At 60.1% G+C, this 11,984-nt stretch overlaps 2 protein-coding genes across 2 annotated transcripts in view; one reads left to right on the top strand and one right to left on the bottom strand.

Moving 5' to 3' along the window:
• The window catches only part of PRKCZ (protein kinase C, zeta), a 141,052-nt gene extending 131,172 nt beyond the window's left edge, over positions 1-9,880 (top strand). Inside the window, exons 13-14 of the mRNA XM_011931086.1 lie at positions 9,074-9,189; positions 9,411-9,880. Of these exons, the coding sequence (XP_011786476.1) occupies positions 9,074-9,189; positions 9,411-9,498 (204 nt within the window). The 3' untranslated portion in view covers positions 9,499-9,880. The remainder of the gene's footprint in view (positions 1-9,073; positions 9,190-9,410) is intronic.
• LOC105503888 (chromosome unknown open reading frame, human C1orf86) lies at positions 8,953-11,713 on the bottom strand. The gene is given in 6 exon segments (XM_011930992.1): positions 8,953-9,864; positions 9,867-9,935; positions 9,938-9,997; positions 10,505-10,655; positions 10,658-10,746; positions 11,309-11,713. Coding segments are annotated over 5 exon segments (432 nt in total). The 5' UTR covers positions 10,709-10,746; positions 11,309-11,713; the 3' UTR covers positions 8,953-9,763.
• Positions 11,714-11,984: the final 271 nt, after the last annotated feature.

Here is an 11,984-nt window from a genome sequence, read left to right as displayed (position 1 = left end):
CCGTGGTGGACAGAGCCGGGGCCGCGCGGGCCGGGTGGGCTGTGTGAGCTCGCACACCACCGGGCTGGGCTGGTCCTTGGCACGGCCCCACCTGTGTGGAGCCAAGGCCCCTGTCTCCCAGAAGGGTCAGCTGGGAATGGGGGGCCACCCCCCAGGGCCCCGAGGAGGGATGGGGAGACACATTTCGTCCTCCAGAGCCAGGAGAGTGAGGGGCCGGACGGGCTCGGCCCATGGCGCTTCCTGACACCCTCCGACCGTGCTGGCTCGGTGTGGCCGGGAGCCAGTGGCACGTGTGTCCTGGCCTGTGAGCACATTGGCTGTTGGTTCCACAGGGATCTGATAGTGGGGGCCGTCCTAGAGTAGGGCGTTTGCTTTGGTTTTGTGGCTGGTTTTATCAGCAGTTACCGGACAGGACCAGCAGTGGCAGCGTTCACGGCTTCAGCTTTAGCGCCGGGTATTGAAGGAGAGTGAGTCTGTGGGCAGGGCCCGATGTATGCTGGCTAGATTTAGGAATCTGATTTCGGTGGCGTGTGAGCAGGGCGCATTCGGTAAAAACTGTGCTTTGAGTTCTGACCGTTCCCCAGCTGGCCATGTGAGGTCAGTACTCTCCTGTGATGAGGGGCAGTGACCGCAGCCCCTGTGGGCCACGTGATCAGGAGGGGGCCGGACGCCCCAAGGGCTCAGCGTACAGGGGGTTTTGCCAGAAGGTGGGCTGGCTGGCGTGAGTGTCTGGCAGGTGAAGGCAGGCGAGGCTGCGCCGCTTGGCCGTGGGTGCTGTGGGAAGCGCACCGTCCGCCCAGGATGTTCCCAGCCCATGGAGGGTTTATTGGAAGGTGACCCCGTCTGAAGCTAGGACCGTCTGAAATTTGTTTCCAGCTGTGCAAATGGTTGCAGAGCTACGGAAATAAAACCTTTCAAATATACTCTTGAGGAGGAAAAGCAGATTGGAGAGCTCATTAAGTACATTTCGGAGGAGGCCGAACTGAACCAGGAGAAAGCCCAGCTCTGAGGCAGTGGGAGCTCCCCTCCCCCACCCACCGACTTTTCCAGGCAGCCTTGGCCAGCGCGGGGGGTCACTCCCCGGCCCCTGTGGTCAGTGGGGGCCCTTGTCCACCCAACAAGTCACTTTCTAGTCGAAGGACACTTGCTTCGCCTGTGCATGTGTGGGAGCGTGGGGGAAGGTGGAGTCCGGTGGTCGGAACGTGCCCAGAACGTGCCCGCACGCAGCCCTTCCACAGCCCAGCTGGGCTGCCGCCAAACTAGGACGGGGCCATCCTCTGTCGTGGGGCTGTCAGATGCACACACACACAGAAATGTTCTGAGCATAGGCACCTGCTGTGGAATCAGCTTCGCAAATTCTTCATTTAAGTGTAGGCCTCTGGGAGCCTAAGGGAGCAGAGTCTGCCCTTGGTTCTGACTGTCGTCCTCAGGCCCAGGAGGAGGCTAGCGGTGGCGTCCCCTTTTCTCTGGTCCAGGCACCCCTGGCTTAGCGACATTAGTGGTGGCGTTCCCCCGTCTATCTCAGGCACACCCGGCCTAGCTGGTGTTAGTGGTGGAATCCCCATCTCTGGCCCACAGAACCCCTCTGATCCACACACACACTCAGGTCCACATACCACCCAGCTGAGCCCATGGCAGGTGCTTAGTACAATCACATGAGGAGCCAACATCCCCGCTCCCAGCCACCTCCCCTCGCCCGTCTCAGCTGAGTCTCCACTGTGCCTTTCCCACCCTCTCTCTTCCACGCCCACCTTGGGCCCACCAGCACCGCAGGAGAGCCCAATGCTGGGTGCAGCCTCGATGCCAGCCGGGCCCCTGGTCTTGTCTCTCAACCACTCTTGCTTTACCGGGAGTGGACGGATGGGAACAGATGACTGCCTGCAGAGTGAGGGGCTCCTTCTCTTCGGAGCACTGTCTAATCTGAGTGTGAGTCCAACCCTGCCCCAGCCAGAACTCAAGGGGACCACAAGGCCACCCTTGGCCTCCAGCTGGGAGAGGTCTGCGTCCCTGCAGTGAGCACACCGGGTGACCTCCAGCACACACGTGCTGTGGGCTGTCTCTTGGGAAGGCAGTCAGCGGCCCTGGCTTCCCACCTGGGTCCCACCACTGCAGAATCACCCCCGTGACTGCCCACGTGAGCAGCTTCCCATCACTTACTTCTTCCTGGCTGCGGCGGAAGAGGCTTCCGCCTGAGAGGCCCGCGAAGGGCTTGCCACCGACCGCCGGCTCTGCTTCTGCCATTTCCTTGCCACCCATCAGCTCTTGAGGCTTTTAGGAAGAGGTGTGGCTGTTCCGGTCAGATTGCTTTAGCTGGCCTCAGCAGGATTGGTGTGGGGTCACCACCACCTCCATGCAGTGCACCATGTGACCTCAGCAGAAGGAAGGTGGTCCCCCCATTCACCCAACGTCCACAACTCGGTGGTTTTGAGCAGGCCCAGAGTTACACGACATCACTGCAATCACTTTCTTTTTTTTTTTTTTGAGACGGAGTCTCGCTCTGTCGCCCAGGCTGGAGTGCAGTGGCCGGATCTCAGCTCACTGCAAGCTCCGCCTCCCGGGTTCACGCCATTCTCCTGCCTCAGCCTCCCGAGTAGCTGGGATTACAGACGCCTGCCACCTCGCCCGGCTAGTTTTTTGTATTTTTTGGTAGAGACGGGGTTTCACCATGTTAGCCAGGATGGTCTCGATCTGCTGACCTCGTGATCCGCCCGTCTCGGCCTCCCAAAGTGCTGGGATTACAGGCTTGAGCCACCGCGCCTGGCCTGCAATCACTTTCATCACCTGTATCCAGAGAAGACGTGAACCCACTCCAGCCTCTCCCCACGCCCTGCAGTGGCTGCTCTGCCAGGCTCTGTGGCTCTGCCTGGTCTGGACGTGTCATGGAAATGGACCTGGGCATGCCGCGGCCTTTCGTAGCTGCCCTCTCCCCTCAGCATCGTCTCCACAAGGTGCACCCACGCAGTAGCACGTGGCGCTGCCTCCTTCCTGCGCTGAACCCCACTCACTGCGTCCACTGCATGGAGACCGCACCGCTGCATCCATCCTCAGTGGACATAGGGTGGCCTCTACTTTCTGGCCATTGTGAATCGTGCTGCTGTGAACACCTGTGAACCCGCTTCTGTGTTCGTTTCTCTTGGGCAGGTGCTCAGGGCACAGCTGCAGGTCCGGTGGTCTCGGTCTCGCCTTTCAAGGGGGGCCACCTGTTCCTGCAGCAGCTGCTTTCTGGTCCCTTTGGGGGCCCCCTAGGTGCTGTGCTGGCCTTAGTTCCATGGGCTGTAGTGGGCAAAGCTTGAGAACAGTCCCTCGGTGGGTGTTAGCTCCATGTGGGAGTAGGGCACGCGTGAGGCCCCGGTCCCCACCTGTGGACTTGGTCTCTTTCACGGACTGCGGGGAAGGCGGTGGGAGCAGCATGGGGGATGGTGAGAGGACATAGTGCCCGCCCACCGAGGGTCCGAGGGTAGAGCTGGAACGGGGTCACAGTCACCCCAGAGCCGCCCCAGCCCCTCCTGGCCTGCCCCCAGCTGAACCAGCACCGCTCGGGCAGTTGCTGCCACTGGGGTGTGGCTCTGGGGCCCAGCACCAGGTCCCCAACCCTGCTTTCCTCCTGGAGCCCGGCCTCTCTGCACGCTGCCCTGGAGAAGAGAGGCAGTGTGTGCCAAGGGCCCTGCCAGCAGGGCAGATCCACCTTCCTTGCCCCTGCACTGGGAGGCGGCGCTCATCTTGTCAGGAGCTCCCATGGGTTGGGTCCAGACGCCACCCTCCACCAGTCCAGGCGCATCCTCAGGCTCCTATATCCTGAGTCCTCCAGTTCAGTTGTGGGAGCAAAGGCCGTGGGGAAGTTGCTGGGCCTGTCCCAGGTGAGCTTTGAGTGACAGACAGGCTCATTCTGAAGGAACTGGGCCCGGACAGCACGTCCTGGCCTGCTGACTGGGGCTGCCACTCTAAGAGGGTCCCCATCCCTGCAGGACCCCTGGTACTTAGCGCATCACAAAGCCCAAGTATTTGTGGGTCACGTGATGTGTGCTTGTGAGTATCAGGAGTCTGGGATTTGAAGTGATGGATTTCCCAGCGTGGTCCCAGCTCCCCACTGATGTGAACAGGGGTGGCGGGTTCACAGCTGAGCCACTACCTGCTGCCTAACCCCATGCGTCCCCCACGGCCGGGCGGTGCTGCGTTAACTCGTCTCCCCCTGGATGGAAACGTTCGCGTGGTGACAGCCTTTTCTCTTGAGAGTCATTTGCTGCCCACGTTGCTGGGGAGATTCTGCCTCAGGGCCAGGAGCAGTTTGCCCCTCCCACCCCCATCAGGTCCATGACGTGGGCCCAGGGCTGCCGGTGGGAGGCTCCTGGGAGGAGCAAGGACTCTAATGCTTCGTGTCGTGGGAGCCTCAGGACTTTTCCACGTGCGACAGGCACGTTCCTAGGAGCTCGGCGGGAGGAACCCGGCCACGTCACGTGCTGCACAAGGAGCCGGCGGCAGGGGAGGGGAAAACGGAAAGACGCAGAAGAGGGCAGGTGACAAGAGGCCACAGAGAGATGGCCTGTGTCTGGGCAGGGGGTGGGAATGGGCGGGAGGCAGTTGTGGGAGATGTGGGGCAGTAGAGGCCGTCAGAAGTGGGGATCACAGCTGTGACCTCATGGAGAGGGACAGGCCCCACAGCTGGGTTGGTGCCAGCCCCACTACCCAGGGCCAACCTGTGTGGCTGTAAAACTCTCAAGCCTGGAGTGTGTAGAAGGCAACAGTGCCGTGGCCTGGCCACCTATGAACCCCTCTGTCTACCCCATGCTGCGTGGCACAGGGCAGGCGTGGGCCTCCAGCTGGAGCCTTGAGTGGTGGAACCTTGGTGGGGCTTTAAGGCCGACCTGTGTGCTTACGAAAATGCGTGGGGACCGGCTGCAGACACACAGACAACTCGGACGCACGGACGACGTGGACACCTAGACGACGTGGACACACAGATGACGCCGACACACAGATGATGTGGACACACGGATGACATGGATGCACAGACGACGTGGACACACGAACAACTCGGATCCACAGACAACGTGGACACACAGATGACTTGGACGCACGGATGATGCGGACGCACGGATGACTTGGATGCACGGATGACGCGGACGCACGGATGACGCGGACGCACGGATGACCCGGATGCTCGGATGACGCGGATGCTCGGATGACCCGGATGCTCGGATGACGCGGACGCACGGATGACCCGGATGCTCGGATGACCACTGCTGTGCCGCCACCCCAGGGCTCTCTGGGCGTTTCCTGTGATTTGCGCACCAGGAGCCTGGGAGTCCCACGCTGTCCCTGGGGCACTGCCTCCTGGGCCCGGCCCTGCATCCGGTGGCAGCCCAGGTGCTCACCAGTCATCACCCCAACAGTGCCGGGTGGTGTCAGGGACCTCCCCCCAACATTGCCAAGAACTGGCTCCGGGATGTTTCTGTGTGGCCGGCTAGTATGGCCAAAGCAGACCCCGGCGTGCTGTCCCCTTGGACGCCTCCAGGCCCTGCCCAGCACGTGCAGGGCCCATCCATCCTGTGCCTGACCATGCTCTGCCACGCAGGCCCTAGCCCAGCCCCCTAGCCCTGCTGCTGCTCCCCGCCCCACCCCTGCCACCTCCACCAGGCCACCAGCGTCCTGCCTGGCCCTGTGGAGAGCAGTGTCCTCCTGTGTCCAAAAGCGTCTTCCTCCTCAGCCCCTTCACTCAGGCCTCATGGGGCCCCTCTGTGGCCCCCAGCACACAAGGCATGCGCCCACTACGGGGCCTTTGCATGGCTGTGCCCTCCCCAGGCTCCAGCCCTCAGCTCCCTCAGGCTGTTTCTCAGATGTCCCTTCAGAACTGGAGCCCTTGGGCCCCCAGCCGCATTGACACAGGGCAGGCCCCCGTTGTATCTCAGGTCACCGTGGTTGCAGCCACAGGGGCAGCACCTGTTACTGCCACAGTGTCTGACCTGGGGCCAGTGTGCACTCAAATGCACTGCTCTGAGAGGCCAGGGTGTCCGTGCATGGGCTGGGTGCAGGGAGCAGCGGTGGGAAAAGGCATCAGGCCACCGTGGGCCCCGACCTGGAGCCTGCATTCCAGCTGCAGAGATGGGCACTTGACGGCTTTTGAGCAAGAAGAGGAGGCAACAACGCTGGCCCCTGGGGATGCTGTCAGGGAAACCGAGGCAACCTCGAGCCCTCGGAGCAGAACGGGCTGGGCCAGGGGCTGGAGGACGCTGGGCTAGCTCCAGCTGGGTCCTGCTCTGTTCCCGCCCTGCCACTTGTTTACAAAGCAGCCCAGGACTCGGGTGGAAAAATACCCCGTTTTCCACATTTTATCAGGAAGTGTTTCATACAAAGAATGTGGGTAACTGATGAAGGGGCCATCCTGTGTCCCCACAACCCTGCTGTGCACACACCACAGGTGACCCGCTCTGCCTAAGGGGACAGCCCTGGTCCCTCCGGCTCCTCCCCAGCACCATCTCCACCCAGTGGCCTGGCCGTGGATGCTGCCGGTGGCCCCACTTTGAGACGGCCACAGCCCTGGCACGTGTCCAGCCTGACGTGGAAGTTTATCTATTTTGTGGAGTCCTAGTAGCTGCCACGTTAGTAGAGTGTATGTGAGCATTTCTATGTAAGTTCCCAAAAGCCTGTGAGGGTTTTTTCCATGATTCTGTTCCCAGTTTGGCTTTTGTTGTTGTTGTGGCTGTTCTTGACCACCCTGGACCCCACAGTGGAGAGCGGGGGGTGCGCCTGGGAGCCTGGAGCCGAGGCCCAGTCCTCCTGATGTGCATTTTCCGGCCAAGCAGCACCTGAGATTCGGTAGCCGATGCCTGTACAGGCAGAAACCCGCCAATTCTAGCTTGAATGACTGGAGGGTCCTGAGGATGGGGATCCCTGTGGTGCCAGCATGGTCAGAGTACATCTGGGGTGCTGCCCCCCAGCAGGCGGGGCACCAGGGACAGGCATAGCCATGCTGGGGGCATTTCTGGTCTTGGGATCCTTCTTGGCTCTTCCGGAGGGAAGGCGGCTGCTGAGCGCCCTGTGATCCGCCTGTGAGCTGGGCTGTTCTGCTTGGTCTGCAGGGGCTGGGGGCCTCGGAGAGCAACTGGGGGGCTGCATTCTTTTCACCAGCCGCACCCACCCAGCCCCATCCTGGCTGGCACTAAAGGGAGCAGAGCAACGTTACGTCCTCCCCTCAAGCCCGGTGAATGGTGGCTCCACAAGGCTGGGGTCAAACGGTGCCCATTGCTGACAGCTGGATCTCAGTCTTGCACAGGAGCACACACCTGGCGGGGGGGGCAGTGAATGAGTGTGGGAGGATGGGCTAGAGAACGAGCAAGGGAAGGGAAGGAGAGAGAGAGAAAGTGGGTTAGAGAGTGAGTGAACCAGTGTATGAGTGAGTGAGTGAACGAGTGGGCTAGAGAGGCCGGGCACAATGACTCACGCCTGTAATCCCAGCACTTTGGGAGGCCGAGGTGGGGGGATCACGAGGTCAGGAGATCGAGACCATCCTGGCTAACATGGTGAAACCCCATCCCTACTAAAAATACAAAAACAAAATTAGCCAGGCGTGGTGGCGGGCACCTGTAGTCCCAGCTACTCAGAAGGCTGAGGCGGGGGAATGGCGTGAACCTGGGAGGTGGAGCTGCAGTGAGCTGAGATTACACCACTGCACTTCAGCCTGGGAGACAGAGCGAGACTCCGTCTCAAAAAAAAAACAACAACAAAATTAGCCGAGCGTGGTGGTGGGCGCCTGTAGTCCCAGCTACTCAGGAGGCTAAGGCAGGAGAGTAGCTGTGAACCAGGGAGTCGAAGGTTGCAATGAGCCGAGATTGCACCACTGCTCTCCAGCCTGGGCAACAGAGTGAGGCTCCATCTCAAAAAGAAAAAAAAAAAAATGGGCTAGAGAGTGAGCGAGTGAATGAGGGAGTGGGATAGCGAGGGAGGGAGAGGGGGAGTCGGAGTGGGTTAGACAGGGAGGGAGGCAGAGGGTGCATGTCGGTCTTGGTGCTGCTGTAACAGAATACCTGAGCCTGGGTTCTTTCCAGGGAGCAGAGGTCGTTCCCAGCTGTGGAGGCTGGGAGTCCAGGGTCTTGGTGCCAGCAGGCTTGGTGTCTGGTGAGGCCAGATCTCTGCTTCCAAGATGGTGCCCAAACACCGCGTTCCCCGGAGGAGACGGGGGAGAGGGGAGGAAGGCCACGTGCCGTCATGGCAAAAGGCAGAGAGGAATCCACGCCCAAGCTGTCTTGACAGCTCCAGGAATCTGTCTGTGAGGGCAGGGCTCCCATCGGGCCCTACCTCCTGCACTGTTACTCTGGGGAATGAGTTTCTCACCGTGAATCTGGGGGCACATTCAGACCCTATTGTGGGTGGGTGGGAGCGCATAGCTGTGTCACTGGGACAAGTGGCCATGAGTCAGGGGAACTGAGGGGCTTTCATTGTCCTCACCTGTGTGTGTTGTGGCACCTGTGCCAGGCACCAGCGTTCTGCCCTCCCTGGCACAGGTGCATCACCAAGACCCAATACACAGCGGCCAGAAGTGAGCCTTGAGCCGAGGCCCAGGCCCACCTGCTGGGCATTTTCCTGCCAAGCAGCACCTGAGATTCTGAAGTCGATGCCTCGATAGGCAGAAACGGGCCGGCAGGAGGCTCCTGACAGATAGATCGTGCGGTACCAGTGCAGGCAGGGTGCCGTGGCCAGGTCCTGCGCCTTTATGGTCAGGGTTCCAAGACGCCATGAGACGGCTTGTTTAGCCAGTTGGCGTTGGTGCCCCTCTCAACAAGGACCCCCAGGAATGGGGTGGCCTTGCAAGGGTGGCCGGGGGTCCTGCTCCATCCCACATGTGGCCAGCGTGGGCCACACTTGCGGCGTTCCTCTCAGCTCGACAACAATTTTTCTGACTTTGGATATTTTCTAGATTTTGTGTTGTAAGAAGAAACACTTGGCATTCAAATACTCGGCAGATTGAAATGCTGCATTTCTTACTGTTTCATTCTGTGATTCAAGCGCATGCAGAACACTCAGTCTGGTAGGGATGATGCCCGCGCGGAGCTGACCCTTCTTGCCTTGTTTTTCCAAGCTGGAGAAGAAGCAGGCGCTCCCTCCATTCCAGCCCCAGATCACGGATGACTACGGTCTGGACAACTTTGACACACAGTTCACCAGCGAGCCCGTGCAGCTGACCCCAGACGATGAGTAAGTCCCACTGGGTGCGGGGACCCCGGAGGACCCCTCAGGCAGCCCCATGGCAGGCCGGCACCTTGGGCGGCTAGTGACCCGGCCTGCCCTTGAGTCCCGCCCGCCTGGCATCATCTCTCCGGTGGGCGTTGGGGGAGGATTCTTCTGCGAATGTGACTCGCCTCCCCGGAGGGAATGAACACAAGGCCATGCCCCGCCCCTGCCGCCTTTGCCCACAGGGATGCCATAAAGAGGATCGACCAGTCGGAGTTCGAAGGCTTCGAGTACATCAACCCGTTACTGCTGTCCACCGAGGAGTCGGTGTGAGGCCGCCGCGTCTCTGTCGTGGACACGCGTGATTGACCCTTTAACTGTATCCTTAACCACCGCATATGCATGCCAGGCTGGGCACGGCTCCGAGGGCGGCCAGGGACAGACGCTTGCGCCGAGACCGCGGAGGGAAGCGTCGGCAGGCGCTGCTGGGAGCAGAACAGTCCCTCACACCTGGGCCCGGGCAGGCCAGCTTCGTGCTGGAGGAACTTGCTGCCGAGCCTGTGTCGCGGTGGGCCGCGGGGACCCTGCTGAGGGGCTGTCATGCAGTTTCCAAGGTGCACATTTTCCACGGAAACAGAACTCGATGCACTGACCTGCCCCGCCAGGAAAGGGAGCGTGTAGCGTCCTGAGGAATAAAAGTTCCGATGATGTGGAAGGCCCTCTGCTGCCTTTTTTCCGTGAGTGGCGCCTGCCCCACGTCTCCGACGCAGCCACATGGAGGGGGGCAGGTTAGGAGCCAGCAGGACACAGGTGGGGGCGGGAGTTTAAGTGCCTGTGGGGACACACCGCAATCAAGAAGTGTACAAACTCGCACCGTTTCCTAAACCCTGGTAAGTTCTGTGGTTTTTCCTGCAGAGTGTGTGCCCAGCCGCTGTGGTCTAGGGTGAAGTGACACCTTAAGCAGGTGGCGGCTGGGTCAGCCAGCTCACTGGACCGTTGGGGGAAATTGGATCATAGAGATTCTAAAATGTGACTCACCAAAGCACAGTAGACCAAAAAAGAGAAAAAGAAAATTGAAAACTAAATCTGCACAAATCCATTTCTGACCACACTAAGCAGTGCCTGCACGATCCCTCGTGCCACGTGTTTGATTTTTGGAAAATATTCTTACTGTCACACAGTACTGAGAGTTAGGGAAAACTAACCGATGTATGTGTGACGGACCTCAGCCTTAAAGTTCCAAATGATGACCCTACAGACATGCAGAAACACAGGCACTCCTCCCAGCAGCGCGGCCCTTCTGCTCCCAGGAACACGCCTGCGCTCTCCGTCCTCCCACCCCTCCGGTGAAGGGACAGCTGCCCACAGCCCAGGCTTCCTAGAGGCAGGTCTGCCGGCTGCCAGGGGTCAGGTGTGGCGGAGCTCTCTGGGACAGGGGGTCGCACCGCCTCGTGCCTCTGAGTGGGGCCTGGTGCACAGGTGTGGAGGTGTGGAAATTGCCACGCAGCCCTCTTGGCCAGGCGCAGACCCCCCAGGCCTCCATGACTCAGGGGCCGCTCCACCCCACTGTGCTGCTGGTGGCTTCGGGAGGAGATACGGAAAACCTCGTTAGGAGGTTCGCACCACGCCTTGCCTTGCAAGGTCATACCCACCAGGTGAGCGTGGCCCACCCCACACTCAGGTTTCTCAAGGCGCTGCTCCGTGCCTGGCGCTGAGCACGACGTGGTGGATTCACACCCGCGCCCCAGGTGCTGGGACAAGAACAGCACTGGGCCCACTGCCGGCCCCTGGCCCTGCACACCCCGCCCCTGCCCCAGCTCAGGCCTCTGGGTGGAATATGGAGATGGGTTCCAGCCGCACTCCCAGCCTTAGCCGGTGAGACTCTACTCCAAAGATGGAACGTTAGAAACCCCAGGGCAGAGTCCAGGAGCCGACCTGGGTTTCACACAGGTGTCCCAGACCAGCGTGGGGATGTCCAGGTAGCGGGGCCCAGCCTGTAGCCGCTGAAGTCACACCTGCCGGGGGAGCGGGGCTGCTGGGACCCCACCTTGAGTGGGAGACCCCCAGTGGATCCCGGAAGTGGTTAACAAGCAAACTGCTTTCCATGAGCCTCCTTGATTTGTTAAATATTTAAGGCACTGACCTAAATACTGCCGTGTTGCCGACAGCGTGCCGGTTACCAGTGTGGCTGTTCTTGTACACAATGTGAGTGACGCTGTGCTCATCACAGGGGAGACTTTTCTATTCCGTCATTTGTTTTATAAATTAAAGTGAAGGATGTATTGAAGTGTGCTTTGAAAAATCCTGATATTTGCCAATGGCTCCGGTCACAACGGTGTGTCTTTTGGAAGTGGTTCCTGAACTCTGGTGACTTAGGGGCTGCACGGTGGGCCTGCGAGGGCGCGGTGCGAGGCAGCTGCCCATGGAGCCCGTGGCTGACTGGCTGTCCCGTGGATGACACCCTCAACGGCCAGGGTCATTCAAAGTCTCATACATCCATTAAAGACTTTAATGAAAATGCTTACATTATTATTATCATTAAAAGTAGGTGTTTTTGGCCGGGCGCGGTGGCTCGCGCCTATGATCCCAGCACTTTGGGAGGCCGAGGCGGGTGGATCACGAAGTCAGGAGATCGAGACCATCCTGGCTAACATGGTGAAACCCCGTCTCTACTAAAAATACAAAAAAAAAAAAAAAATTAGCCAGGCGTGGTGGCGGGCGCCTTGTAGTCCCAGCTACTCGGGAGGCTGAGGTAGGAGAATGGCGTGAACCCGGGAGGCAGAGCTTGCAGTGAGCCGAGACTGCATCACTGCACTCCA

The sequence above is a fragment of the Colobus angolensis genome, unplaced genomic scaffold, assembly GCF_000951035.1.
Source record: "Colobus angolensis palliatus isolate OR3802 unplaced genomic scaffold, Cang.pa_1.0 Scaffold89, whole genome shotgun sequence".
Lineage (NCBI taxonomy): Eukaryota > Metazoa > Chordata > Mammalia > Primates > Cercopithecidae > Colobus > Colobus angolensis.
Note: the sequence above shows the minus strand (reverse complement) of the source record. Positions and strands in the feature narration are given on the sequence as shown.